Genomic DNA, 27,105 nt, shown 5'->3' with positions numbered 1-27,105 from the left:
TGTACACACATGTCCTTGGACACTTACCCACGCACGCTTGTGCATGTACACATATAAATACAAGGCAGTAGTCATAGAAACAGGGAGGGTTGGGAAGAAAATGGGAAATTAAATAAAATCAAGGAATTCAAGGTTTTCTACTTTCTGGTTTGTTTTCAAACCAGAAACAATTAGAATTTCTAAGTGGCCACGACAATTTAACACAAAAGTTTTTCATTTTCTCTACCTTCCAGCAATTTCCCATGCCTACCTTCTGTTTCCTAGCCCTCAAGAGTAAATTTTGGGGCCATTTCAACTCAATCCACCTTTCTTCCTCGGCTACAAACACATAATTAGAATGGTCATGGTGCTCACACCGCAGTTGGCAGCGAAGACACAAACATTCACAGATCATAGTCTTTGATTTCAAATTTATGATCTAGGCCAACAGAACCTTCTGGAAATGGTACTAAATTTTAGGTTGGCACTGCCTCCTGCATCAGCTTCTACTAGCCACACGTGACTACTAAGCCCCGGGAAGAGGTGAGTGTGACCCAGAAACTGCTTTTTATAGCTTCAGTTCAATTAATATAAAGTTTAAGGAACCACCCTTGACCAGCGACTTCTTCATGAATGATACAGCATTAGGCCAGTAGAAGAGGGGTTGCCTTAATGAGATGGGTGATAGTTTGGGGCAACAGGCACCTTGGCATGGGACAGCGGATTGGTGAACTTAAGAGATGGGGATGAACCAGACTTGAGAGGGACGGTGTAGAGTCTCAGGGTGGGGAGGGGAGGCTGATCTAACCCAGACTTGTATGAAAGTTGTGGAAAAGCAGAGAAAATGGATATGAGAAGTCATCCTAAGCCCTAGATGGCTCCGTTGGAAACACTGAAGGGAAAAGATGCACAAAGCTAAGTCCATTAAGGAAGGCTGGCGGTCACACGGTAGAGATGACACCCAGGGTCAAGCCTGGATCAAGGTGTCTGGAACAAGAGGCCACATTATAGGATCAGATCTCAGGTAGAGGGAGGATGAGAGATGGATGGGAACACACAGTCAACTTCTGTGTGATGTGTGTGACTTCGTTATGGACCTGGTGGACCTGGAGCTCAGGAGAGGGCGGGGTCACACGGGGGTGTATTTAAGCCAAAAGACAAACAAGGGCTGTGCACAGGTTCAGTTTAAACATGTCAGCTGATACCAGCTTTATGTGACCATTATATCTCATGAGACAAGTGGTATGTGTATGTGGAAGGTAGACCAAGGTTCCAAATTTCTCATTTTCAGAAAGCCTTCAAACAAGAGTGTTTTGAAAAAGAAGCATTAAATTGAAATGTTTTGTTAGGACCATTAATTCTAAAAGTTTAAAAACACTGGGCAAAAAAAGCAAAGAACCAACAATGGGCGCAGTCAAGACCCAGGACATCAGTGTATGACATATGACCTGAGGGCTGGGGGATTTCACAGACAGCCTATGGGAGAAGGGCAGAGATGGCAGGGAGTAGGAGGGGACACATGAACAGAGCTGTCTGGTTATACCAAGAACAACCTGAGTGATCTATGTCCCCTTTTCCCCTTTGCCATGTGACCCTCCCTTTTCTTCTACAGGAAACAGAACCTCAAGAGTCTGAAAAGTAAGAGGATGGGCCACCAGGTGGAAAGACTAGAAATAACCAGGGCCACCCAGCCCCGCAGTGTCTGACTGGGTCATATCCCAGCCCATTTATCTTCGGAGATTTAACCACCCAGCCATGCGCAAACATCTCGTTTCTTCCTTGGTGGTTTCGACTGCCCTTGGCTCCCACACATTTTCTTCTGTGGGAGCCGTGTTCTATTCTCACGAAGGAGACAACATACAGCCCTTTCGGCTTACCTCCCGGTCCAGCAGCGCGGGCGACACCACAGTGACAATGTCTCCTTTCTCAGGATCGATGTAGAACATGTTGGGAGATGGTTTGTCAGGCGTCTGCTGACGGATGTTGTACCGCAGGAGGGCATTGTCAGTGGCCGGGTCATCTGCATCAAATGCTGTCATCCGCATCACTGTGGTCCCTAAGGGGGAGGGGGGCAGGAGCAAAGGGTGGGAGATGGTTATTAAAGGGGTAGGATGGTCAGGACCTCATCCCCATGGGCAATGCAAGGGAATAACCTGCCAATCACTCTCTGAATTAAAAAGACAAATCATTTGCCAAGCTCTGCCTTCGCTTTTCCTCCCAGCTCCGTCACATTAAAGGGCCTGAAAAACGGAAAAGAAAGCTCTTCTGTTCGGCGGACTGACAGCTTAATTTTTCCTTCTGCTGATGTGCGATTTATTTTTACAGGCTCTCATTCCATTTTGGCTGTAGCTCTGTGACAACAGCTTTCATTTTAAACCTCTTATAGGATGCTTGTCTGTGCCTGGGACAGGTACTGGGGAAACAGAAGCATGAAGGGGGTCAGACATCATGGCATCCTGGGGCTCAGAAAGGCAGAGACAAAATGAAGCAGAAGTTATTAATAGGGCATGGGGAGTATAAGGAGCAGCTTCGTTAAACCCAGGCTCAGGGAAAGTTCCTGACGGAGTGAGGAGGTGCGGATACCCTAGGTGAAGGATGTGGACCTTTAAGCAAAATCTATTCCATGTAAAGGAAAACGAGGCAATTTTACATGAGCACCCACTAGAGAGTGGTCGCCTTTTCTCAGGCACTTCAGATGTAGAGAGGAGGGTGACATGGTGCAATCTTGCCCAAACAAGAAGGAGACATGGACACAGGACCTACTTCTATGTAGACACACAGTCTGCTTGATAATGCTTAGGGTTGCCAGTTTGTCATCTTCTGTGAGGGTCTTGCGCACACACGGCCAATGTGGAGGGAAACCAGGCTATTGACTTACAAGGACAACTGGGCCGCAATGAGTAAAAACAATACATTTGCCTTCTTGACATCTACTCTCGAGGGTGCTCATGCCAAGCAGTTTGCACAAGGAAGTTCATGGAGAGATTCTCTGTTGCGGCAGGAAATTTGGAATCAACCTAGCTGTCCAGCAACAGGAAATCACTAAGAGGATAGGACCTACATATTAGGAAGTTCTTTGAAGCTGTTTGGGGCAAGTAATAAACCCAATATGGTCTACCATGGACAGCACTCCAGATGCCACCACCAAATAAAATATATCAGGTCGATGAGTGACTTGTATGCCCCTTGTGTGGACCTGCTTGCCTAAGAAACTCCCACAGCAGGCATGGGCGGTGCAGGTACTATTTGTGTCTACGATGCGCAGAAGGTTTGCAGCACTGAGCCTCATACTGGTCGTGCTGGCTAAATCTGAGGACAGAGAGGGGTTGCGGTGGTCATGAGGGAACATTTCAGCCTAACCTGCCGTGTTCTCGTTAGTCTCACAGGGTGGTTGTAGCTTCTACAGCTACAATTTAACTTTAAACATAGCTAAACTGTTAAATTACAAACACCAACAACAGCATGGTCTAGAATCCACTCAGAAAAAATGAGGCTACTTGCTCTAATGATTTGGTGAGCATCACGTGTTTGGCTCAGGATGATGCGCCCAACCAGGACTCTTACATGAAGTGACCTAACTGGAAGGACAGCTGTGCTTTCCAGTGGGAATTGCCACATATTAAAAACATCCAGAAGCTTAAAGAAAATGCTGAGTTTTCTCTCTTTTGACTTACACGTTCCTCCTATCATCAAAGCCAAAACATTGATTTATTTTTCCACACTTAATTGGAATCTGATTTTTAATCATTCGCTCTGAGTGGTCAGGTGAACAAGGGGAATCTAGCCACCCTAAAGTTTGGATGGAAATATTCCATAGTTTTGATTCATTTTACCCAACATCTACTACATATCTTGCTTCTTTGCCTTTGGAATGTTGCAGAGAAAAATACAGGTTCCAACACAAGTATAGAACATTCTTGGCAGAAGCAGACCCCTACCTCAGTCCAGATGTTGGAAGACAGTGTTAATTATGCATGCTCTCTCCCTCTAAGACACACTATGAATGGAATCAGTTTCCCATCCAGTGGTTCTACATAGTTATTCTCAGTCTTCGAACTTGGTACCTTCCTAGCCTAGGAAGAGAAGGGCCATCTAAGGTTCTCTGCAAAAGTCACGGACTGCTTTCAAGACCAAGATCTCATCCGGGAACATGTGAACTCCTTGTGGCTGAAGGCAGAGAAGGAACCTTGCCCTCATCAATCTACAGCAGCGTCTCAGGTTAAGTACACTTGACACAGTGTATCTCCCTTAGCTAGTGACTGCTGAATGTTTAATTGATTGAAACTGTTCACTAATCTGCATTTAGTTGAAGTTATAGCTGAAGGAGGAAAAGAAAGTAGAAAAACAAAGTCATCATGGCCCATCCTAGAGGAGGTGGAAAAGACTCAGAGTGAAGCACTTCCGGTGTGCGCCAGGGAACTCATTCTGAGTGTCGCCTTTGTTCTCATAGAGATGATCAGAGGACAGAACCAGGCTTACCCTAAGTTAGTCCCGCCGACACAGAAAATGTCTTCGTTTTAATCAATTGTTGGGAAATAGGAAAAAATGGTTTGAAGCCCATCTTTGTCTTCACCCAGATGTGAACACACAACTGCATTTTCTTCTTAGTCAATCCCACTTCTGTGTTCACTCCATGTAGCATAGAAGGCCAGAACTGATGTGGTTTTAATGTAAAATGTGGCCCACAGGCTCATGTGTTCACACACTTGGTCCCTAGCTGGTGGCACTGTTTTGGAAGGTTGTAAAAACTTCAGAAGGTACAGCCTTGTTGGAGGAAGGGGGTCTCAGGTGATGGGTCTTGATATTTTTTTTTATTCTAATTTTTTTTCTCAAAGTTTATTAAAATACAAAAGTCTCCATTTCCGCTCCTCCTCCCAACCCCCTCCCACTCTCCCCACTCCCTCCTCTCCTCCCTCTCCATCCCCAAGAGCAGTCAGGGTCTCCTGTCCTGTGGGTAGTTCAAGCTCCTCCCCCCTCCCTCCAGGTCCAGGAAGGTGAGCATCCAAACAGACTGGATCCCAGAAATCCAGTATATGCAGAGGAAACAAGTCCCAGTGTCATTGTCAATGGCTTTTCAGAAAGACTCCGGGCCAGCCACATTCAGATATTTTATACCTTGAACCTGCTCCATATCCACTCTCTGCTTCCTGAGCCACCCATATCTGAGGAGTCCGAGCTACATGATCCTGCTCTAGAACCACGTGCAGCCATGCCTTCTTCGCCATGATGGACTGTTTCCTCTAAAACCATGAGCCAAAGGAAATCCTCACTCTCTCAATTGCTTCTTGCCAGATATTTGGTCACAGCAATGAGAAAAGTGACTAATACAATAACTTTTGATCTAGTGCGCGTGTGCACACACACACACGCACACACACACACACACACACGTGCTAAGCCCTATGAGTGTGTTTGAGTCTTGTGATGGTGCAGCTCATCTTACAGTTCTGCACACCGCCTTGACCACCAGTGCACAGCGTGTTGCATCGTGCTCTTGCCTGTACCAGGCTTTGTTTTAATTCAGCTGACCAGAGCCACAGTCTTGTCTAGAGAGTGGCTGATCTCTCGCTCAACTTGCCTTGGCAGGTTTTGTAACTACACACCTGTCGCCAGCCTGCCTCAGCTCTTGGTTTGATGTTCCCTTCAGGAACTGATGTTCAGGCCATGGACAACTCCAAGTCAGTGGTTGAACCTGGGCAGATGTCCCCACTGTCTGTGGAGATCCCTTGGCCTCAGCCCCATCCCAGCTCATATGTCCTGAACTCCAAGAAGAATCCCTTCGCCACCAGTCTGACAGCCTCCTGCCATGCTTGGCTTACGCCGTGTGTGGTTCTGGATGGCAGGGAAAGGATAATTACAATATAGACATGCTTTGGGCCCTCCACACAGTACTTCTCTGTCTTCTCCCATCACGATATTCGGTGTGTCAAAATAAGTAATAATCACCCTGTCATTCTCAGAACCAGGCGACCCAGCAGTTGCCTTCTGGAGAAAAATGAAAGAATTACAGGTTGGTGGCTGAGACTCTCAAGTCAGCAAGTCATTTTCTGCCACAGAAGAATTCAGCTGCCATCCTGCCAGGCCGAGAACAACAGTGGTCATCCTGTCTTGGGTAGGGAGTCCCTTCCTTTCCACCATAGCTCTGGGATGGAGGAGATGCAGTGTCTGGTATCTGGTGTCTTGACCAGGGGACGAGTGCATCTGAAGCTTGTTTTCCTGTGACTGTTGAGTCTACAAACCTCCTCCAGCAATGGACTCTTTGGCCTTGGGGTGGGGAGGCTTCTCAAAGATGCCTCAGTATGCACTGCATTTGGTCTTATCATATTTTTTTTTCTTTTTTTAAATTTTAATTTTATTTTTTTTTTGGCCTTATCATATTTTTGAAACCCTTTTATTCTCTTATTTATTATTTGACAATTTTATACATGTATACACCAGCCCAATCTATGCCTAGGCTCCTCTCCTCACCCATGGACAACTCCTAACATCCTCCTTCCATTGTATTCTCTCCCTTTTCTTTTCACATTGAGTCCCGCGGCGCTGCCTGCTGGCTCTTGACTGATCTTGGTGGGTTGTGATGGTCATTGTAACTGCAATGAGCTCGCGAGCACAACAGCCATGTACATCATCCTGAAGCTAGGACTTCACAGCACTCCTACCATCTCTAGCTCTTACAGTCCTCCCCACCTCTTCTCTGATGATGTTTTCAGAGCCTGTGGGGGAAGGAAGCCGGTAGGAATGTCCCATTGAGGACTGAGAAGTCCACAGTCACTAGTTCTCAGCATATTCATATTTCTTGGACTTTATTCCAAAGCATGGTCCTTTGTTTGCTCACCACGTTTTAGGCTCTGTATTAGAAAATCCTACAAGTGAGTTAGATATGGCAGATGTTTAGGTCTGGGCCCTGTGTTTTCAGCAGTGTGGTGAGAGGGCAGCTGCAGGCCTTACGGGGGGAGGGGAGGTAACATATGAACGGAGCCAGTGGATGTCACCAAGTGAACTCCTTATGTGTCATAGGACAGTAGGCATACATGCACACAAAACACACGCACACACTTTACAGGATTTTCCAACTTTCCCCATTCTATTAAGAAGTGCTGGTTCCACAGACACCCTGTCATCTGTTCACAACATGATATTTTGTAGGTGAATGGATCATTGTAATATCTAGTATTTCAAATCTCTTTTTTAACAACAGTTCACTCTTCCTGCATACACAGTAAGTCCAAGAAAGACACAAGTTTTATTTATTTATTTAGTGTGCACCTGCACATACTCACAGATGTCGAAGGGTACAGTGGGTGCCATTCCTCAGGCATTACTCACTTTTTTTTTCTTAGAGGCAAGGTCTCTCACTGATCTAAATTCAGAGACTGGGCTATGCTGGACGTTCAGGAGTGTGTTAAGGGCAGCTGTAGGCCTTACAAGGGTATGTGAGTGCAGGGAGACCCACGTGTCTCTTGCTCTCTAGTCCTGGGGTCATAAGTATGTGCCTCTCTTCCACATCTGCCTTTAAAAACGTAGATTCTGGGGATCAAATTCAGGTCCTCATGCTTGTAAAGCAAGCACTTAACCAACTGAATCATGCCGCAGTCCCAGTATTCTATTTGACAACCACGTTTGAAACTCAGCTTGGAGGGAACATTTCTCGTGGAAATGTTGACAGGGAATGCCTTGAGGGATCAGGCCCCTTTGACTCTACTTATGCTTTCCCTCTGCGGCTAGACTTTTGAGGAATATATGTTCATAGCATCCTTCCTCCGGCCTCAACCTCCCTGAGAACTCAGAACCTGTTATGTAAACTGTGCAAACCACTGAGTAATAACTATATGAACGATAACCACCCAACCTGCTGGGCTCCAGAGGCAGCAGATATTCCGCACTGCCCGTGTTCTTGGAAAGCCACCCCAGTAAGAAATTGCAAGTGGCATCTTAGGGAGCTGTAAATAGTGTCCTGTTTCCAGTTGACCTGCATCCGTCTCAGGTCCACTTTATCTCCCTTTGATGTTGTGTACGCCCTAAGCCACACACCCCCAACTGGATTTCTGGTGTGTACAACCTAAGCCACACCCCCAACTGGACTTCAGGTGTGTATACCCTAAGCCATGTCCCCAACTGAACTTCAAGTGTGTACAACCTTAAGCCACGCCTCCTAAGTGGACTTCAGGTGTGTACAACCCTAAGTGGACTTCTAAGTGGACTCCTAAGTGGACTTCAGGTGTGTACAACCCTAAGCCACATCCCCTATATACTTCAGGTATATACACCCTAAGCCACACCTCCAACTGGATTTCAGGTGTGTTTGCTCATTACCCCAATGCTCTCCTGGCAAGTGGGTTGGGAGAACGAGTCAGCTCTCTGTCTTAGGGTGAAGGGCAGAGGGAAGGTTTCAAAGAGACTGGAAAAAGAGGGGGAATTGGTGGATGGAGGTCAAAGACCTAAAACCAGCCCGGGAGAAGCAGTTGCTCATGTCTGTCCCCTCTGGCTCCTGACCATCCAGGGATTGTCATTCACCAGTCCAGTCCCCTCCCACAGTTTTCTGGTGGTGGTGGTGGTAGGGGAATTTGGGATAATGTGAGTTTTCATGAAGAGCTGTCAATGACTTTGGTTCCTTTTGTGACAGCCATACCGTCCCACTGACCTCAATGCGTAGCTCTCTGTGTCACGGCACCAGGTCAGGGGTGACTAGGTCACTATGCAGCACCCCCTAAGACAGCTCACAAGATTATAGTGCTCTCGAGACAATAGGAGTGGTGGGGACAGGCGCAGAGTCCAGCTAAGGGGTCAGTCATTTCCATCCCACGGGACCTGCTGTTCTATTGACACACAGATCTGGGAGACGCCCGACTTCCACTTTTTAATCAAAGATGGGAATTGGAAGTTTAAAATAAGCTGTCAGCTTGCTTCTGTGCTGGACACTTGTTCTCATTTTAAAAGTAAAAGATAATTAAGTGGTACCAGACGTGGCAAACAAAGCGAGTGTGGCAGACGCGGGTCTGAATTTTAGTACTCTCTGCCTTCTGACCATGACTGACGTCACCGTGATTTTTCACCCTGAAGCCCTGATGCTCATCCTTAGAGCTCTAAGATGGAGGTAGGTTCTGTAACAGATGAACGTCTGTCTGAAGAGTCCTATTTTGTCTAAGTCACTGTTTGAACTTGCTGTTTCAAGTTCACAGCCACAGCTAATCTCTCATAGAGACAAGAAGGAAAGTCTGAGAGAAGCATATCTTTATCCCTCTCCTCCCCACTTCTCTCTCAAGAGTATGCATACCTGTTGATACCTGTTGTCTGCATACGTGTTGATGTGCCTGCCCATAGGCACGTGCAGAGGCTGGAGAAGGATGTCAGATGTCCTGCCCTGCCACCCTCTATTTTATTCCCTTGATACATGGTGAACCTGGAGCTGGGCTGACAGCCAGCCAGTCCTAGCGATCCTCCTAGTTCTGCCTATCAGTGCCCCACAGGCATTCATAACTGACTGCCTAGAGTTTTACATTGGAGTTGCAGATTTGAACCAAGGACCTCATGCCTTCACAGAGAGGTCTCTTCTCCACTGAGCCATTTGCCAGGTCCGGTGTGTGTGTGCACATGTGTGTGTGTGCACATGTGTGTGCGTGCATGCTCATGTGTGTGTGGACATGCATACGTGGATGTGTATGTACATGTGTAGGCATGCATGTAGAGCCTAGACGTGTCAGGAGTCTTCCTCCAGCATTCTCACTGAACCTGGAGCTCAATGATGTGGGCAGACTCGCTGACCAGTGAACTCTGAGAGCCCCCTGTCTCCACGGTCCTCTCAGTGTCGGGGTTACAGGCACATACCATCATGCCCAGCTTTCTGTATGATGGCTGGGGACCTCAGCTCAGGCCTCAATGCTTACGTGGCAATTGCTGATTGAGTCATCTCCCATCTCCACACTTTACCACATACTTAATGTTAACCCAGAAAGTGAATTTTGTTCCTTTAGACTGACTATGGCCAACACTAATTCAGGAAAGAAATGTGAACTTGCAGTTAGTTTCTCAGGGATGATCCAGCATTCAAATCAGACACATGAAATGTTTGGTACTAGAGATAAGTAAGCCCTGTGTTGGGGTTAAGGAATGGCGGCTCCATTAGTGGCTCTGGCAGCTCATCCTTTCTTACAGTCAAACTCTTCTGCTGTCCCTTCTCACAGTGACCGTGGGGTTAGCCATGGGGCAGTCTTTGACCAGTGGCACACAGACACACCTTACACAAACAGCAGCTGGGCAATTCTACACACAGAACTTATCTTCCCAAAACCCAGACTCCTTCTGTAAGAGCTGGGATGACCTTGGCTGTGCCCGGCTGACACCCTTGATCGGCTATCAGGCATTGAAGGTTGGGGCCATCTTGTACTGGCGAGCATCCAGCTGAGCTCAGCCTAGGGATAGCAGTCTCAGGTGAGCCGAGGAGAAGACCCACCTAGCTGAGCCTTTCCCGGCTTAGAAATGGTGCACAGATAGATACATGGACTGGGGTTTTAAGGCATGGAGTTCTAGTGTGGCAACTGACAGCTGGTAAAGGCATATAAATCACTGACTCAGCACACACAGGTTAGAAAGTGATACATAATTCAACACCCACTTTAGTTTCAATGTGGGACTTTTCCTTTTTAAGTCGATAACTCAGCAGGTTTAAGAGGTAAACTAAAAATACAAAGAAACAGGTGCAGAAAGGAAAAAAAATTGCTGAGAACAAACTGCAACGTGCTTGCCAAATGCCAGTCTTTCACAGATGGCTTTTGGGGGCCACCAAGGATGCCACCACCAAAGCCGAACCAGCCAAAGCCGTGGGTTGGCACTGGCTGTTTGGGTTGCTAGGCAGGGTTGGACTTCCATTTCCAGAAGAACATGGAACTGAACTCCTCCAGAGTCGACCCTCTGGTTGCAGGTCTGTGTTGAGTAAGCACCACCAAGCAGGAGCACAACTCTGCTCTTCAAAGTGAGCGAGCGCGCCTTCAATTTCGAGGCAGTTGCTAACTCCGTTTAATTGCAGCCCCTAAGTGTCTCTGGGGCGGCTGCGATTACCACGGACTTGATTTGAAATGCAGTAGACTTCGCCTCTCCAATTTTCTCTCCTTCCCTGGAGCTAGCAGGTTTTTTAAGTACAAATTGGCAGCCAAATATGTAATAAGTTATGACAAGTTGCGCAATGGCTGTCTCTCGCATCTGCTTCCAAAGCTTGTTTATTTTGATGTGAGTATAGGAGTGGCAACAGGCACACCTTAAGACAGTTTTAGTCTCTCAACAGTCTGTGCCTTGTTTACCCAGGGAACTACTTTTTAATTAAACTGGGGTGGGCCAGGCTTTAGGAAAAAATTGTTTCTGAGACACTAAGTAACAAACAATCCAAATTTCTATCGGGAGTCATTTTGTGGCTGTTCATCTGGGAGTGTGCGCAAGTGCATACATGCACGCAAGTGTGTGTGTGTATGTGTGTGTGCATGTGTATGTGAGTGAGTGTGTGCTGTGTGTGTGTGTGTGTGCTGTGTATGCACTGTGCTTACAGAGAAGACAGAGGGACAGAGGTCAGGTGTGGTTCCTCAGGACCCATCCAACATCCATCTTTTTATTTTTTGGGGGTTGGGGCAGGGTCTCCCACTGACCTGGGACTCACCCATTCAGGTAGACTGGCCAGCCAGCAAGCCTCAGGGATCCTCGTGGCTCTGTCTCCCAGCACTAAGTTTAAAGCATGCACCCCCATGCCTTACTATATAAAACCTGAACTCTGGAGATCGAACTCAGGCCTCATGCCTGTGAGGCGGACATCTTACCAACTCTGCTGTGCCCACAGCTCCTTCATCTTTAAGGCAATATTTTTCTCAAACTTATTAAAAATATTCCATATTTCTTCTAATTGAGGGCGCTCTATGCTGAACTATCTGATCATGCCTAACACACCCTAAACAAGCAAGTTTAAGAGGAAATGCAGTTCCTAATAGCTCACCCTAACAGAGGAAAATCTGAAAATCAGAGCAGCATGAAGCAGCTGCCGTTCTCAACTATGAAAACGCAATTCCACAATACTGCAAAGCTAACAAAAAGATGCTCTCTCTCTCTCTCTCTCTCTCTCTCTTTCTCTCTCTCTCTCTGTCTCTGTGTGTTTGTGTGTGTGTGTAGGTCCTTTAATTTAAACGGTTTTACAAAGTGAATTCAGTTTTCCTTAGCTCAATGTAATTTTACCACGGGGGGGCGCATTTGGCAATGTCTGCAGATGATATTGGTCGTCACGAGAGAGACATTGGGATGTAGTTGGCAGTGGCCAGGGGTGCTACCCTCGTGAGAGCCTAAGAGCCTTCAAGACCGTGAAACAATGCTCTCTGCTCTGCAGGGCGCTAGTGAACCGAGTGTGAGGGAGAGTCAAAGGCAGAGAAGGAATGGAAGGGTTTTAAAATCACCTCTCTTCTAACATTAAGATACTTTGTGTGTGTGTGTGTGTGTGTGTGTGTGTGTGTGTGTGTGTGTGTACATATGTACCTATTACATACGTAGGGGTGAAACATAGACCACATGAGGGCGCCAGACCCTCTGTAGCTGGAATTACACGTGGAATTACAAGCTCCATGTGGGTGCTGGGAACCAAACCCAGGTCTTGTAGAGAGAACAGCAAGTACTCTTAATCTCTGCGTCATCTAACTCTCCACTTTGGAAATATGTCTTGAATTGCTTTTATTATCTTTATCTATTTGTGTGCATGCATGTGTGTGATCTGTGTGGGTGGACACATGAACTATAGTTTGCATGCGGAGGTCAGAGGGCAACCCTGTGGAGTCTCCCTCCACCTTCATGTGGGTGTCAGGCTAGGTCGTCAATTGCCTTGCCCTCTGAGTCATCTTCCCAGCCTCTGTTATATCTTAAGGTGGCAATGAAGGTGGGGGAGGGGTGGTAATACATTAGTCTTGTCTTTCAGTTATTTACTCCGAACAATAAGTAAGCTGACAGCCCCCTTATCTGTTTTAACGGCAGAGGTCAGCACTGGTGCTTTTTAAAACCCACTCCCTGAGGCTCAGAGTCACCCAACCAGCCCAGATTGCAGAGTCTTAACACAGAGTCCTGCCATCTCAGGTTCAGCCCACTGTAGGGGGATTTTGATCAGGGACAGGCTGGAGAAGCTTGCTCACAAGGTAGGGCTGGGTGTGGTTACCACAGTAACAAGATGCTAAGGTGTAGGATGGTGCAGGTCAGCCCATCTCGGACTCTGGTTCAGCGGGAAGAAAGGAAGGCACATTGCTGGGAGAGGGGCGGCATTGCTGATTTTGCAAACAGATTCTTGAATTGGACAAGTAAATACGTAGTGGTTAGCATGGCGCTGCTGCAAGCTGCCGTTTTATGGCTCAGAAGTCAGCTGTGATTGATGCAAGCTATGAAAGAATTTATAAAATAACAGTGAATTAGAAAAAGGCGCCTTTTGAGTCTAGGGAAATGGATCTTTTATGAAGACTAAAACTTGATGAAGTAGCTCCATCAGGACCACACAAATCTGAAATTAAACATGCTGTGATGGAAAGCCGGGGGACGTGTTCTGGACCCTCTGGGCTTGCATCCTGGGAAAGGGCAGCATCTTCTCCTTGGTCCTCCATGTCACGTGGAGTCTTTTCCACTCACCATGCAGTTTCTCCACACTGTGAATGTCACTTTGGAAAACTGCGTTCCTTCGTCCAAGCCATCAGGATGCCATTCAGGGAATAACAGAGACACTGAGAACTTAATGCACATTTGATTAATGCATTTGATTCACCTTTGTTCCCCACAGAATGGAACAGGGTCAGGCACACAGTAGGTGCTCAATAAATGCCGGGTTAAGGGCAGAAGGAGAGCCCCATTAGTTTTGGCACGCATGGATCTCATTTCATTTGAGGTTTTAAATAACCTTCCCTGTCCCCGAGTGCACATCTTTACCTCCTGAGACCTCTGCTAGCCTAGATAAATGCTCGTCTCTGGAAACAATATGGCAGGGGACAGACAGACAAGAACCTCCTCCACATTGCAAAGGGCTGACAGGCACCCAGTACGAGTTGATGACTGCTATTCTCTCTGGCTTTGAAACTGGGCCCAGGCACCCAAGTCTTGTTCCTCGTTGGTCTCTAAATGTACCGCGTGATTGCTGCTCTCCTCAAGCCAAGTGTCTAGTCTCTTGTCAGGACTGACAGCCAGAGAGGGATCAATGGTTCCCCCATCCATCCTCTGTGGAAGAAGAGGCTGTTTCTTATCATGTGCAAACCACAGGGCACTTGCTGACCTTCCGGAGAACCTGAACTCAGTTCCAGCACCCATGATGCTAGGTGGCTTACATCCACCTATAACTTTGGCTCTAGGGGATCGGGATCCAAGCTCCTTCTTTTCTGGCTTCTGCAGGTACCCATACACACACACACACACACTCTCTCTCTCTCTCTCTCTCTGAAAATAACAATGTGGGAGGGATGTAGGTCAATAGGTTCTATAGGTTCTATGTTCGGTAACAATGAAGAAGGCGTTTCTTAGATGAAAGTGAGGATCGTGAGAAACGGGTTCCGATTTTAAGAGCTAACGTTAGGCTGTATATAGAGAGGCAGACACTGGTCATTGTCACCGTCAGGGCACTACCCACACACTATATTTTCAACACTTTAAGTATCTCCAACCTTTCAAATGGATTCTTTCCTTGTTTGGGCTATCTCACTCTGGGGTGAGTCATTCTGCTCACATGTGTAGTGCTAGCATTCTGCTTGGCTCAGCTCTACCCTTCATGGATGCTTGCTTTGAGTCCGCCCTACCCTGGAGTATGCACACAGAACAGCAAGGCTGCCATGGACTGACTCTCAACTTGCTCGGATTCTACTAGAAGAGATGATAGCTTTTTAAAAACATTTTTTCATTTATTTTACCTACCAATCAGTTTCCCCTTCCTCTTCTCATACCCTCTCCTTTCCCATCTGCCCTCCTCCCCATCCACTCCTCCCCCATCTCCATTCAGAAAGAGACAGGCCTCTGGTGGGCTTGCCCAAAGCATGGCACACCAAGGTGAGGCAGGGCTGAGCTCCTTGCCTTACATCGAGGCGGGGCCAGGTAATCCAGCATGGGGAGTAGGTTACCAAAGCCAACTAAGTGCCAGGGAGAGGCCCTGCTGTCACTGTTAGAAACCTTACTAAGAGTCCAAGCTACACAATTGTCACACACATGCAGAGGGCCTAGATTGGGCCCGTGAAGACTCCCTAACTGTTGGTCCAGTGTCCATGAGCTCTCTTGAGCTTAGGTCAGCTGTCTCTGTGGGTTCCTCCATCAAGAACCCCCTGGCTCGTACAATCCCTCCATCCTGTCTTCCGCAAGCCTCTAGGAGCTCAGCTCAGTGCTTCTCTGTGCATCTCTGTCTCTGCTTCCATCAGTTACTGGATAGAATGTCTCTGATAACAATTAGGGAAGTCATCAGTCTGCTTACAGTAGACGGGCAGTTCAAGCACCCTCTCCACGATTGCTGGGAGTCTTAATTAGGGTGTCATGGGTAAGGGGAACAATCCTCCACTGATGGTGGGAATACAAAGTCATACAGCCCCATTGGAAATCAATCACTATGGTGGTTTCTTGAGAAATTGGGAATCTACCACAAGACCCAGTTATACCAATTTTGGGCATATACCCAAAAGATGTGCAATCATACCACAAGGACACTTGCTTAACTATGTTCATAGTAGCATTATTCGTAATAGTCAGAACCTGGCAACAACCTAGATGCCCCGCAACTTAAGGATGGATAAGGAAAATGCGGTACAATTACACAATGGAGTACTACTCAGCTCTAAAAAAAAAAAAAAAAACAACAATGACCTCATGAAATTTGCAGGCAAATGGATGGAACTAGAAAAAAAATCATTCTCAGTGAGGTAACCTAGACCCAGAAAGACAAACATGGTATGCACTCACTCACAGGCGGTTGTTAGGAGTAAAGTACAGGAGAACCAGCCTACAACTACAGCCACAGAGAGGCTAGATAACAAGGAGGACCCAAAGAGGGATGCATGGATTTCCCTGGGCAGGAGAAGTAGGAAAGATCTCCTTGGAAAACTAGGCGTGGGGGTTGGGGAGAAATGGAGGGATGGGAACCAAAGGAAGCAGGTTGGGTTGGATGTGGGAGGTGGGTTGGGGGCAGGATGCAGGGGGAAAGTAACAAAAGAGACATCTTGATGGGGGAGCATTTTAGAGTTAGGGAGAAATTGATGCCAGGGAAACCCCTAGGAACCCACAAGGGTGACCTCAACTAAGACTCCTAGCTATAGTGGAGAGATGAGGACTCTTAGACACAGCGTCATAGAGCAGTATGATACATACCCCAAACAAACAAGCAAACACACCACCACTTTCAAGAGGCCCCTGAAGGCCTTGTGTGGGAGGGTGGCACATTCTTGTGGCCCTTTCTGAATGCATTTGGCAATTCCCAGTTGAGATGCAGGGCAGAGCCGGTTCAACCCCTTTTCCTTGCCTTACAGCTTTGAAAGGCCTGCTCTCTTCCAGACTGTTCCATTATCACTCAGGCCTAAGCTGAAGAAACATTTGCTTTTCCAACAGGATGACTTGCCCATTTGCCGCGGCGGCAAGGCCTGACAAACAGCTCCGTGGGCTCTTTCTAAACTCCCACTCCTTGCAAGGAGACAGGCACACTAAAGATTTTTTTTTTAAGAGCAGGGAACTTGGAACTTCAATTTACAAGTCAAATTTAAAAAGCACAGGGGCTTTGAAAAGCCCTGGGAACTCAGCACTCAACGGTGGTGACAGCATTCTTTGCTCTGTGATTTTCTGTTGAGTTCTACAGCTGGGGTTTTCTGTTGCGTTCCAGTGCAGCTGAGAAGTTCGGCTTCTCAGGGAAGAAGTGTCGCTGTGGAGCGCCCTGCACCTGCGAGCTTGTGAGTCTTGCATAACTTCCTTACCCAATGACAGGCACAAACGGGGGCAGGAAGAGCCTCTCCTCTGTGGGCAAGGGAGGCAAGAGCTAGCCAGTCATGAGAGAGAGATTGAGACTTGCACCAGGTGACAGTGCACAGGCAGGTAAATGGTTAAATTGAGGCTGCAGAGAGGGCAAAGTGGAAGTAGCATTTTGTGAATGACTAAATCTAAATCCAGGAAGTGACCTCTGAGGAGCCATTGTACTGTGGTAACCAGGCCTCTGGTTTTTCAGCAATGCTAGTGATTGAATCCAGCTCCCCAGGGTTGACAAAACAAAGCACTACCAACCTGGGCAGAGGGCTGTGGATTCAGAACCATGAAAATGCATTCTTTTCTGCTTCTAGAGGTTCAAATTCAGCCTTAAGAGGTGGGCAGGGCTGGGCTCCTGGAGGTTCTAGAGCAGGGTTTGCTCATTGCCTTCAGCCTGTCATGGGTGAGTGATCTTGGGGGTCATTTTCTGTTTGTGCTGTACCCTAGTTTCTGCTTTTCTGTGACTCTGTGTTCTCTCCCTTCCCCTTTCTCAAGACCCTGAGTCAGCATTTGGGGTACAACTATGGAATCCAATGTATTGCTTTCATCTCAAGATCATTAGCTTAGCCAATCTGAGAATGCTCTTTCAAAGGTCATCGTCACACAGTGCTCTTTTTGGCCGGTGACACTCAGTCCAGCATGCTGACCACCCAGTATCCCAACTGCCCACCATGATGGCAGACTTGTCGAAACACTCACACATGACCCTTGATCCCTGGATAGGTCTTATCCTTTTTGAGGGGAAGTGGGAGAGCCTGACTCGAGATACATACCTGAGATTGATGGGATCAAAACTAGGCATCCAAGGTTTCTAAGTCTAGACAGGGGCTGTGCCTGTTATACCCAAGAGCTCTGGGGACTGGTATGGCGGGCCTGCAATCCCAGCTACTCGGGAGGCTGTGGCAGGAGGCTAGAAGGTTCAAGGCCTGCTTGGGTTGCAGAGAGATTTGGGGCCAACTTGGACAACTTAGTGAGAACTGTCTTCAAGCAAGCAAGCAGGCAGGCAGGCAGGCAAGCAAGCAAGCAAGCAAACAAAAAACAAGTAAAAAGATGGCTGAGACAGGTCAGTGCCAGAGTGCTCACCTAGCATGCATGGGGGCCCTAGGTTCAAACCCTAGTCCCAGAGGAAATAAAGTGTGGGATCTCTGCAGGTAGCAGGAACTGGTGGCACCCAAAAGAAGAAACAAGCACTCAGACCTGAAAGTGTACTCACGCCTGGTTTCCTGAGAATGAGCCCAGGGAAGGATGGTCCTGAAGCCATCGGTTCTGCTCTGGAGGTCAGCTAATACTGCACTCTCTTTCCAGACTCAATTCTCACAGACACGTGAGGGCCAGCTCCTCATTCTCACAGGTTCTGCTCCCACTGCCTAAGCTGGGTTATTTTTTCAGAAGCATAGCAAAGGGGCCCAGGAAGATGGATGGGTGACATCAATTCCCACTTAAGCTCTAGCAGGGGCTCACTGGGTTGGGAGTGGGACAAAGGTTGCCGTCACGGAGCATGGGTTCTTTAGATTTCCATAACAACATGGCCAAGGCAAGCTTCTGTCTCATTTCTTCTCAGTCTCCAAAAAAAGTACACGAGGTGGATTTGGTTTTTCTTTGAACCACAAACCATTTGAGCACAAAGACACTAACCCAGAGCAGGGGCACCCCAGAAGGCTTTCTGTGAAAGCCAGCTCTTCCAGGTGACAGCTTTTGCTTGTGGTGACAGGGCTGGGCTAAACTCTCAGAACCATTTTGTGCTTGTGAGCTATCAGGAAAGGAGAGGGACCAGTAGCTGCCCAGAGGAGAGCAGGATGGGGGGAGTGTCTAGAGGGAGAGGAATGGCCACGGTGACAATGTCGTCACCTTGCCTGAAATCTTAAATCTTCTTTTCAGACTTAGAAGGAAGGGATAGAAACTGGCGTGACATGACCTGATGATCCCTAGGAGCCTAGGAGAACTGTGTCCCACACTTCCAGAGATTTCAAACTTTAACTGGGAACAGCTCCCCATGCTCCAACTGCAACCCAGCAGCTGGGGTTCAGTCTGATGGTGGAGTCCTGCTCTGGGAAAGCTGAGTTCCCACGTTGAGCACCTTTGCAGCCGGAAAGACATCTACTGCCGAGAGGCAGAAGGAACCAAGGGCTGAGCAGACTGTCTCCGATGGTGGCTCACAGCACTGGTGACTCCAGCAGGCACACAGAACTGCAGAGGTGTTGTCACCAATGTCACACTCACGGTGCCCAGTGGACGTGGAGGTGGGAGAGAGGAGAGCGTTTGAGTGGTTCTGTGGCTGACAGCCCTGTGACAGCTGGCTACTGCATGGGACAATGGTGGCAGGAGGCCACCGTCCTAGCTTTCTTTCTATTGCTGCGGTAAAATACCCAACCCAAAGCAGCTTCCAGGAGAAAGGCTATTTCTGCTCATGATTCCAGGTTGGCATCATCATTGTGGGGAGGCCAAGGCAGGAACCGAGAACATCTGGCCACATCACGCCCACAGTTGAGAGCAGAGGGATGTGAACTAATGCATGCTTGCTGTGTTAAATCCAGTTTCTCCACTCATACCAGCCAGGATCTCCTGCCTAGGGAAGGGGGCCACTCAGCCACAGGGGGCTCGATTTTCTCCCATCACTTAATTTAATTAAGACAATTCCCCACAGGCACGCCCACAGACTACCTCAATGTAGACGATCCCATATTGAGACACTCTTCCCAGGCGAGTCTAGGTCATGTCAAGGTGACCATGACAGCCAGCCCTTGAGGTCCTTTTGCTCCCCCACCTTGCCCTTGATCCTAGAAAATCACCCAAGGATAACTACTTTCTAGTTCATTCTTAGAAAAGGGAGATCCACATTGCGTGTGCCAAAGAATACTCCCAACGTGGCCGTCAGGCACCACACACTTTCTCTACCTCCCGGTTGCTCTTATCTGTTCATAAGTGGGAATCTTTGCTTAAACACATAGAGGAAAAAGACCCAGTCAGCCAACAAGGGTCAGAGTCCCATTGTTCATGGGGACAGAGCTACTAAAACCGTAAAGTTGGGTCCAGCTCATGACCTAGACATTGCTCATATCACATTCAGCCCCTCACAGTTCTACAGGGTCACCCAGTCCTGTCATTTCCAACTTGGGAGCTCTTTTGGCCATTTCTGTCCTGTACATTGGTGCCAACAGCTTGCGTTCTGTTTCAGGCATGCTTTAAACGCATACTGCCTGAGCCTTGCCTTTATCCCTACAGTAGAAACTCCTTTGCTTAGCCGATGGATGGATGGCCATTCTTACCCTTCACCCAGTGTAGCCAATGTAAGCAAGGTATAAGGAAACAGCAGCCTGTCCTTGTCCCCATAAAGAATCCTTTATGTCCACGACTCTCCAGCTCCTTCCTCAAGCTCCCCTTCCTCTCCCCCAGAAAATGACCACCTCGGTTATCCGTGGTTGTGTTTCAGACTTTGACTCCTCTGTTTCTAAACACATTAGCCCTTCTTGTCCTGTATACCTGGACTCATGCCATTGATATTTCCCACAAACACTGATTTTCTAGAAAACCTCTGGGCAGGTCCTGGGATCCTGCACTGTCGTTCGTGAACCATGCTCTGGGCAGTGAGCACACAGATTGTTTGCTCCTGTTTCTGCCTCTGCCAATGAAACCCATGTGCACGGATGGAAGTTCCTTCTGAGTGTTTTCCTGAGAATGGAATTCACATCTTTTGGTTTAAGAGATAGCGACAAATCTAGTTTCTAAGTTGCTCCAATATATAATCCCAACAGTCGTCACTGAGGGTCACTGTTTTCCTGTGCCATGGCCAATACATCCAATACATGGCATTTCTAGACTCAATGTTTAGCAACCAGCTAGACAAGAAACATTATGTGCAACTGTATATAAACGTCGCTTGGATTTTGCTGGTTAGTTTGCTGGAAGAGCTCTCTGTCCTGATTGGTCATACATGCTTACTTTGTCAAATGGACTTTGTATCTCTCAGCTCTTTTAAACCGAATTCATTTGACTTTCTTATTAATTACAGAGGTTCTTTTTATAACGGAATGACGAACCTTTTTATCAATAAATGTCTTTTCTCAATAAGTGTGCTGCCAACATCAGCTTTAAGAAGGTGCCTTGAATTTCTGTCTCTGACAAATGCTGTCCGCTCTGAATTCATTTCTGTTGCTGCAATTAACAGCTCTGACCAGAAGCAGCTTAGAAGAGGAAAAGGACCGTAATTCCAGGACCCAGTCCACCACTGAGGGGCCGTTCAGGCCCAGGTGAGAGCTCAAGCGGTCCTCATCACACCCACAGCCGAGAACAGAGACAAGAGCAGGCGGCCATGCTGGCTGCCGGCTGAACCCTTGGCGGCTTTCTTCCCTTGTACACAGTTCCAGCCCAAGTCGTGAAATGCCTTACTCACCGTCAGGGTGGGTATACCCACCAAGTCACACAATCCAGACCACCCCCCACAGACACGCTGGCAGGCCTGCCTGACCTAGGCAAACCTCAGTTGAGGCTCTCGGCCCAGGTGTTCCTAGGCTGTCGCGAGATGACAGTTAAAAGGAACAGCACACGTCTTTTTATTTTTTTTTTCCCCCATTGCCAAGACACTTCATGGATGAACTTGATTATATCAGTGTATCGGGTTAAAATCTATACACAATGTCCTGGCATCTGTTCCCCACCAGTTGACAAGTGACAGTGCTGGAAATGACAGTGTTCCGGGTCCATTTTCACTTTGGTTCACGCGGCACGTCCTTGTTCCATTCAGAGAAGCTCACTGGCATGTGTGTAATTTGATTTTCCTGAAGCAAACAAACAAAAAGTTTTTTCTTCTCTTCTCTTCTCTTCTCTTCTCTTCTCTTCTCTTCTCTTCTCTTCTCTTCTCTTCTCTTCTCTCTCTCTCTCTCTCTCTCTCTCTCTCTCTCTCTCTCTCTCTCTCTCTGTGTGTGTGTGAATGTGTGTGTGTGTGTGAATGTGTGTGTGTGTGTGTGTGTTTGCTCGCCTGCAGGTGCATTTGCTAGTGTATACACACCTACATCTATGGAAACCCGTGATGGATACTGGGAGTCTTCCTCAGCTGTTTCCCCATCTCATCTTTTGAGACAGGGTCCTTCACCGACCCTGGAGCTCTCCATATGGGCTATACTGGTTGCCAGGGAGCCCTGGAATCCTTTTATCTCTGCCCCAGGCCTCTGTAGTACCAAGTGTTTATCACTACATGCAGCTTTCACAAGGTGTGGCAGATCTGAACTTAGGTTCTCATGTCTGCATAGCCATGACTTTACCCAGTGAGTCATGTTCCCAACTCTGAAAAAGAACTTCGATACAGAACTGGCCTTTAACGTTTACCCCCAACCCATCCCAAGTCCCTCAAACCCTTCCACCTCCTTGTTACACTCACCACAAGTCTGAGACTCGCTCAGCCATTTTCCCGGGCCTCTGGCACAGCACGGCCAAACCGACTCAGAACGTTTAATTAGTTAGCTTACTTCAAGCTGAATGCAAATCAAAAAAAGTTTCCATTCGCACCTGTTTATGAGCCTACAGCAAAATTAATTAAAGCTCTAATGGAGAAAAGTAAACAAACACTTTGGAAATAAAGGAAATAAAACTCGTGAGGTCTGAGGGAAAGCTCCTGAAACATGAGCGAGTCGGTTATTTAGAGTCCGGTGTTTCTGCCTGATAATTTAATCACCCTCACTGCAGCCTCTCTCCTGTCAGGACATAGGCTAAGAAGAAAGACCTTTTACACACGGGAGGTGGTCAGGGCAAGTCTCTTATCAGCGGCACAGCCACGACCCGGCGCTACCGCAACATCACCAGATGGCATTCCAGTGCATTGGCCGAGTTACTAATTTCATTAAGACATATTATTACTTTTTCTCTCTTTCTATAAACTTGTAAAATGTGCATTTTCCTCATCATTTTGCTTAATTTCCAAGAACCAGAAGAAGCAGCTGCTGTGCTGCTCGGGATGTAAATTAGTCCTGCAGGGCTGGAGCGAGGGCTCAGTGGTCCAGAGTAATGACCACTTACTCTTCCAGAGGACCCACATTCAGCTCCGAACTCTCAAGTCCTGCAGCCCACAGCTACCTGGAACCCCTGCCCTAGGGGGACCTGACACCCTCTTCTGTCTCCGCTGGCACCTGCATTCATGTGCACATACCCACATGTAGATATATAATTAAAAACAAATGTAAATCTTTAAATTGGACTAGCGTAAAGGAAAAAAATGCATGTGTGCATGATGAGATTGACAGATGAACAGGAAGGTTACATAGAAAACTGCAGCTCCCTTGTCTGTGAGAAAATATTGGTTTGCATGAAGACACGGGCACTCCTGGACCATGTCCAGAGGCAGTCCCTAGTGGTGGCGCCTCGTGGCTGCGGAGGTGCAGTGGAGCTGAAATCTCAGCACAGTTGGGCTAGGTTGGAGAAGGAGACAGCAGATGCTGGGCCCAGGATCAGGGAATGAATGTCAGAATAAGCATTCTTGCCATCAGGGAATTGAGTTAAGAAGCCAGAAAGGAAAGATAGGACAGGATGAAAGGTTTTGCTAGATGGCTCAGGTTTGCAAACAACCGGAAGCCTAAGAATAAAGCATGGGTAGTTGACCCATAAGGCTTCAACAACACTTAAAATAACAACAACAACAACAACAACAACAACAACAACAACAACAAATCATCAAGGGGCCGGGGACATAACCCAGTTGGTAAAGTGCTCGCTACATAAACATGAGGACCTGAGTTCAGATCCCCAGCACCCATGAAAAACTAGGGGTGACATTTGCATTTGTCAGGCAAGGACTTCTTGGGGTGCAGGCTGTGACCCCCAAGTTCAGTGACAATAGGTCTGTGTATCTATTACTTTTCTTACTTCCTTGACCGTATCCCAGACAAGGGGCATCTTAAGAGAGGGATGCTCGATTTTGGCTTATGGTTTAAGAAGGGATGCTTTCTACTCCTGGTGGGAAAGTAATGGTGAGAGCGCATGAGGCGGTCGTGGAGAACATAGGGCAGCATGCCACATTGTGTCCACAGTCTGGAAACAGAGAGCAGATAGGAAGTGCATGCCCTAGTGACTCACTTCTTCCAGTGTGGCCCCGTCTCCTAAAAGGTCCACAACCTCCCCACACAGTGCTACCAGCTGGGACCAGCATTCAAATACATAAGCCTTTGGGGGGACACTTCACATTCAAATCCCCAAAACCTTGTAGGCATCTATGTCATGATTTTAGGGGTTTCTCCAGGTTGATTCATTTCTGTGCCCCCAAAGCATGATATATTCCTGGCCCCATGTGTATTTGGCCCTGAACCTATGTTTTCATTTAAATACTTGCAGACACCTGAAATTACCAAGACCTGCCACCCCATTTATCTGGGTATTTTTCTACGGTAAGAAACCTTTCACCTGAATGCTGTGTTATCAGAGGGCGGTGCATGGTGCCTGACACATCGTCAATTCCCTATCATGGCTTGGTGGCTAAGGGATGTGGCCTTCCTGAACTCTCCCAAGCCAGGGCTGGCTGCTGGTTTGGGATACAGACCAGAAAAGTTCTGAGTAACTCCAGCTCCACTAAAGACAGCAAGAGGATTAAGATCCGAGGTGAAGGTGGAGGACTTCACCTCTCAGCCCTGATGGCTTCACAGGACGCAATATGCTTCCTATTTAACACGGTCTTGGAAAGTTAATTGGAGGCACTAGCCTGTCATTTCGTGGAGCTCTGCAAGGTGAAATTCAATTAGGGATTTTGTTTCTAGCAAGTAAAGAGAAGGGTAGGGAGGTGCGTCTGCGGGGACGGCTGTGCCACAAGCAAATGTATGCTGTCTCCCCAACCCCTAGCCCCCCCCTGTTTTTTAAGTGACTCCAGAAAACTAATCCAAAACATGGTCTAGATCCTACCCCCTTCTCCAAAGCCCATGGAGTGGTATATTGGATTCCAAGGTGGGCAAATGGCAAATATGGGGCCTCTTGGTCAGACAGAGATTGCTGGTGCCAGAAGCCCTCATGAAAGAGGTATCTGGAAACACAGGGCAGCAAGTGCGGCTATAGTGTTATCTGGTGTCTTTCTCTAAATGCTCCCAGCCCTACGGCCTCAAGACAGGGTCTCTTACTGAGCCAGAAGTACACCATTAGGGCGAAACTGAGTAGACAGGGAGCTTTTGGACTCAGACTTCCTCTGTTCCCCAGTGCTGGGATTACATGCACATACAGCCATGTAGCTACTGGGGTTTTGAATTCCAGTCCTCAGGCTTGCAAGGTAGGTGCTCCTGCCCACTGAACCACATCCCAGCTCCAATAATCACTTATGAGCCCTTATTGCTCTCCTTATCTCAGCCCATTGGTCTAAGTTGAACCATACACTGAGAATATGAGCCCTGAGCCCTGAGGTCTGAGGTGCCTGAGTTCGTGTCCCGCATACATAATCAGCTATATCTGAGATTTTGAGTACATGGGATACCTGTTCTCACATCAGGATGTAGGCTAATAATGGTTCCTATTTCCCAGGGTACTTAGGAAAAGTAAACAGCCAAAAGAATCAATAGGAACATATTTGGGGCCTTCCTATGGATTCTTAAAACACAGTTGCTGCAGTTCCAAATGTCTGAAAAATCAATGGCCTCGATGTTTAACCATAGGAAAATGGCCAAATAAATTAGGCTGGGCTATTTGACGGGCCATTATGTAGTCATTAAAGATCATCATTGTAAAGACCATGCAGAGATCTTGGATATGCTTATGATACATTAACTGAAAAGTAAGCCAAGCATGGGGGTGCACACCTACAATCCTAGCAAAGGCAGTGAGAGGATTGCCATGGGTTTGAGTCCAGTTTGATCCACACAGCAAGTTTAAGGCTACCTTGGGCTACGTGGCAGGTTCTTGTCTCAGAACCAATGTAAGCCATGAAAAACAACCTAGTGGAGGTAGAAGCAGGCTAGACGACAGAGAAGAGCAACATCACAGGGGAGAAGTCAGGGTTGGATTCAAGGCCTGCGGTAGCAGGGCAGCTTTTTAATTAAGAAAGGTAAATCCTTGGGGGAGAGACGGAACATGGGTTAGGAGTGGTGTCTGCTGCTCTTACAGAGGACCTGAGTTTGGGTCCCAGAACCTACTCTGGGAGGCTCACTATGTTCTATAACTCCAGCTCCTGGGATCTGACAATCTCTTCCGGCCTCCATAGGCACCTGAACTCAGGTGCCTATTCCCACAGACATAGACAGGCAATTAAGCATTTTTTTAAATCACCGAGAAAAGGCTTTAAAAAGGTAAATCTGTCACCCCTGAGTCTGTAGACTTATTCAGGAAGGTTATGGCATATCCGAGAGATTTTTTTTCGGAAAGAGTGTTTTTCCCTCAGGGGACTCGTCATCCTTCACATGTTTGTATTGAATCTGTGCAGTAACCAGGCAGAACCTCGCACATTTTATAAAACATGTTAGTTAAATGACTTTTTCCTCCTGAGAACTCTGTGGCACACCCAAGTTCCCAAGAGGCTCCAAGGGACAAACCCTCAAAGATAAAGATGGGGCACCTCCCATAAACAGGTTCTCAGAAGGAGTGGTGCACAGGCCCTGCCTACTAAAGCAGGGGGCAACTGTCATGAACTAGAAGCCGTTGTTCCTGAAAGACAATATCTTAATCCAGCAAACACAGCCCCCAAGTGAGGCAGGGTGATGTGGGGTGGAGGCGACTGGGAACCAACACGTCACTCATTGAATCTGAGTTCTCATAGAAGCACACTGCAAAAACTGTTTCCTTTTCAATCTGCTATTACTGCAGAAGGAAAGATGCACCCAGCCCATTCATGATGCTCCTCATCTGTGCGTATCTGTAAATGAAGATCGTGTTTACATTTCCCGGCCATCCAGACCTGAATAATCACACAGAAACTATATTAATTACAACACTGCTTGACTGATGGCTCAGGCATATTTCTAGTTAGCTCTTACATCTTAAATTAACCCATTTCTATCAATCTGTATATCACCACGAGGTTGTGGCTTACCGGTAAGGTTCTAGCATCTTTGTCCTTCAGTAGCTACATGGTGTCTCCCTGACTCCACCTTCTTTTCTCTTCTATCTCTGCTTGACTTTCCTGCCTTGCTCTATTCTGCCCCACCATAGGCCAAAGCAGATTCTTTATTAACCAATGGTAATAGAACATATTCACAG

At 47.4% G+C, this 27,105-nt stretch overlaps 1 protein-coding gene across 1 annotated transcript in view; it reads right to left on the bottom strand.

Annotated features, from left to right (window-relative positions):
* Positions 1-27,105, bottom strand: part of Cdh13 (cadherin 13) — a 969,028-nt gene that overhangs the window by 212,123 nt on the left and 729,800 nt on the right. Inside the window, exon 7 of the mRNA XM_048437368.3 lies at positions 1,857-2,035. Within this exon, the coding sequence (XP_048293325.2) occupies positions 1,857-2,035 (179 nt within the window). The remainder of the gene's footprint in view (positions 1-1,856; positions 2,036-27,105) is intronic.

This window comes from Myodes glareolus, chromosome 22 (assembly GCF_982192425.1).
Source record: "Myodes glareolus chromosome 22, mMyoGla1.1, whole genome shotgun sequence".
Classification (NCBI taxonomy): domain Eukaryota; kingdom Metazoa; phylum Chordata; class Mammalia; order Rodentia; family Cricetidae; genus Myodes; species Myodes glareolus.
Note: the sequence above shows the minus strand (reverse complement) of the source record. Positions and strands in the feature narration are given on the sequence as shown.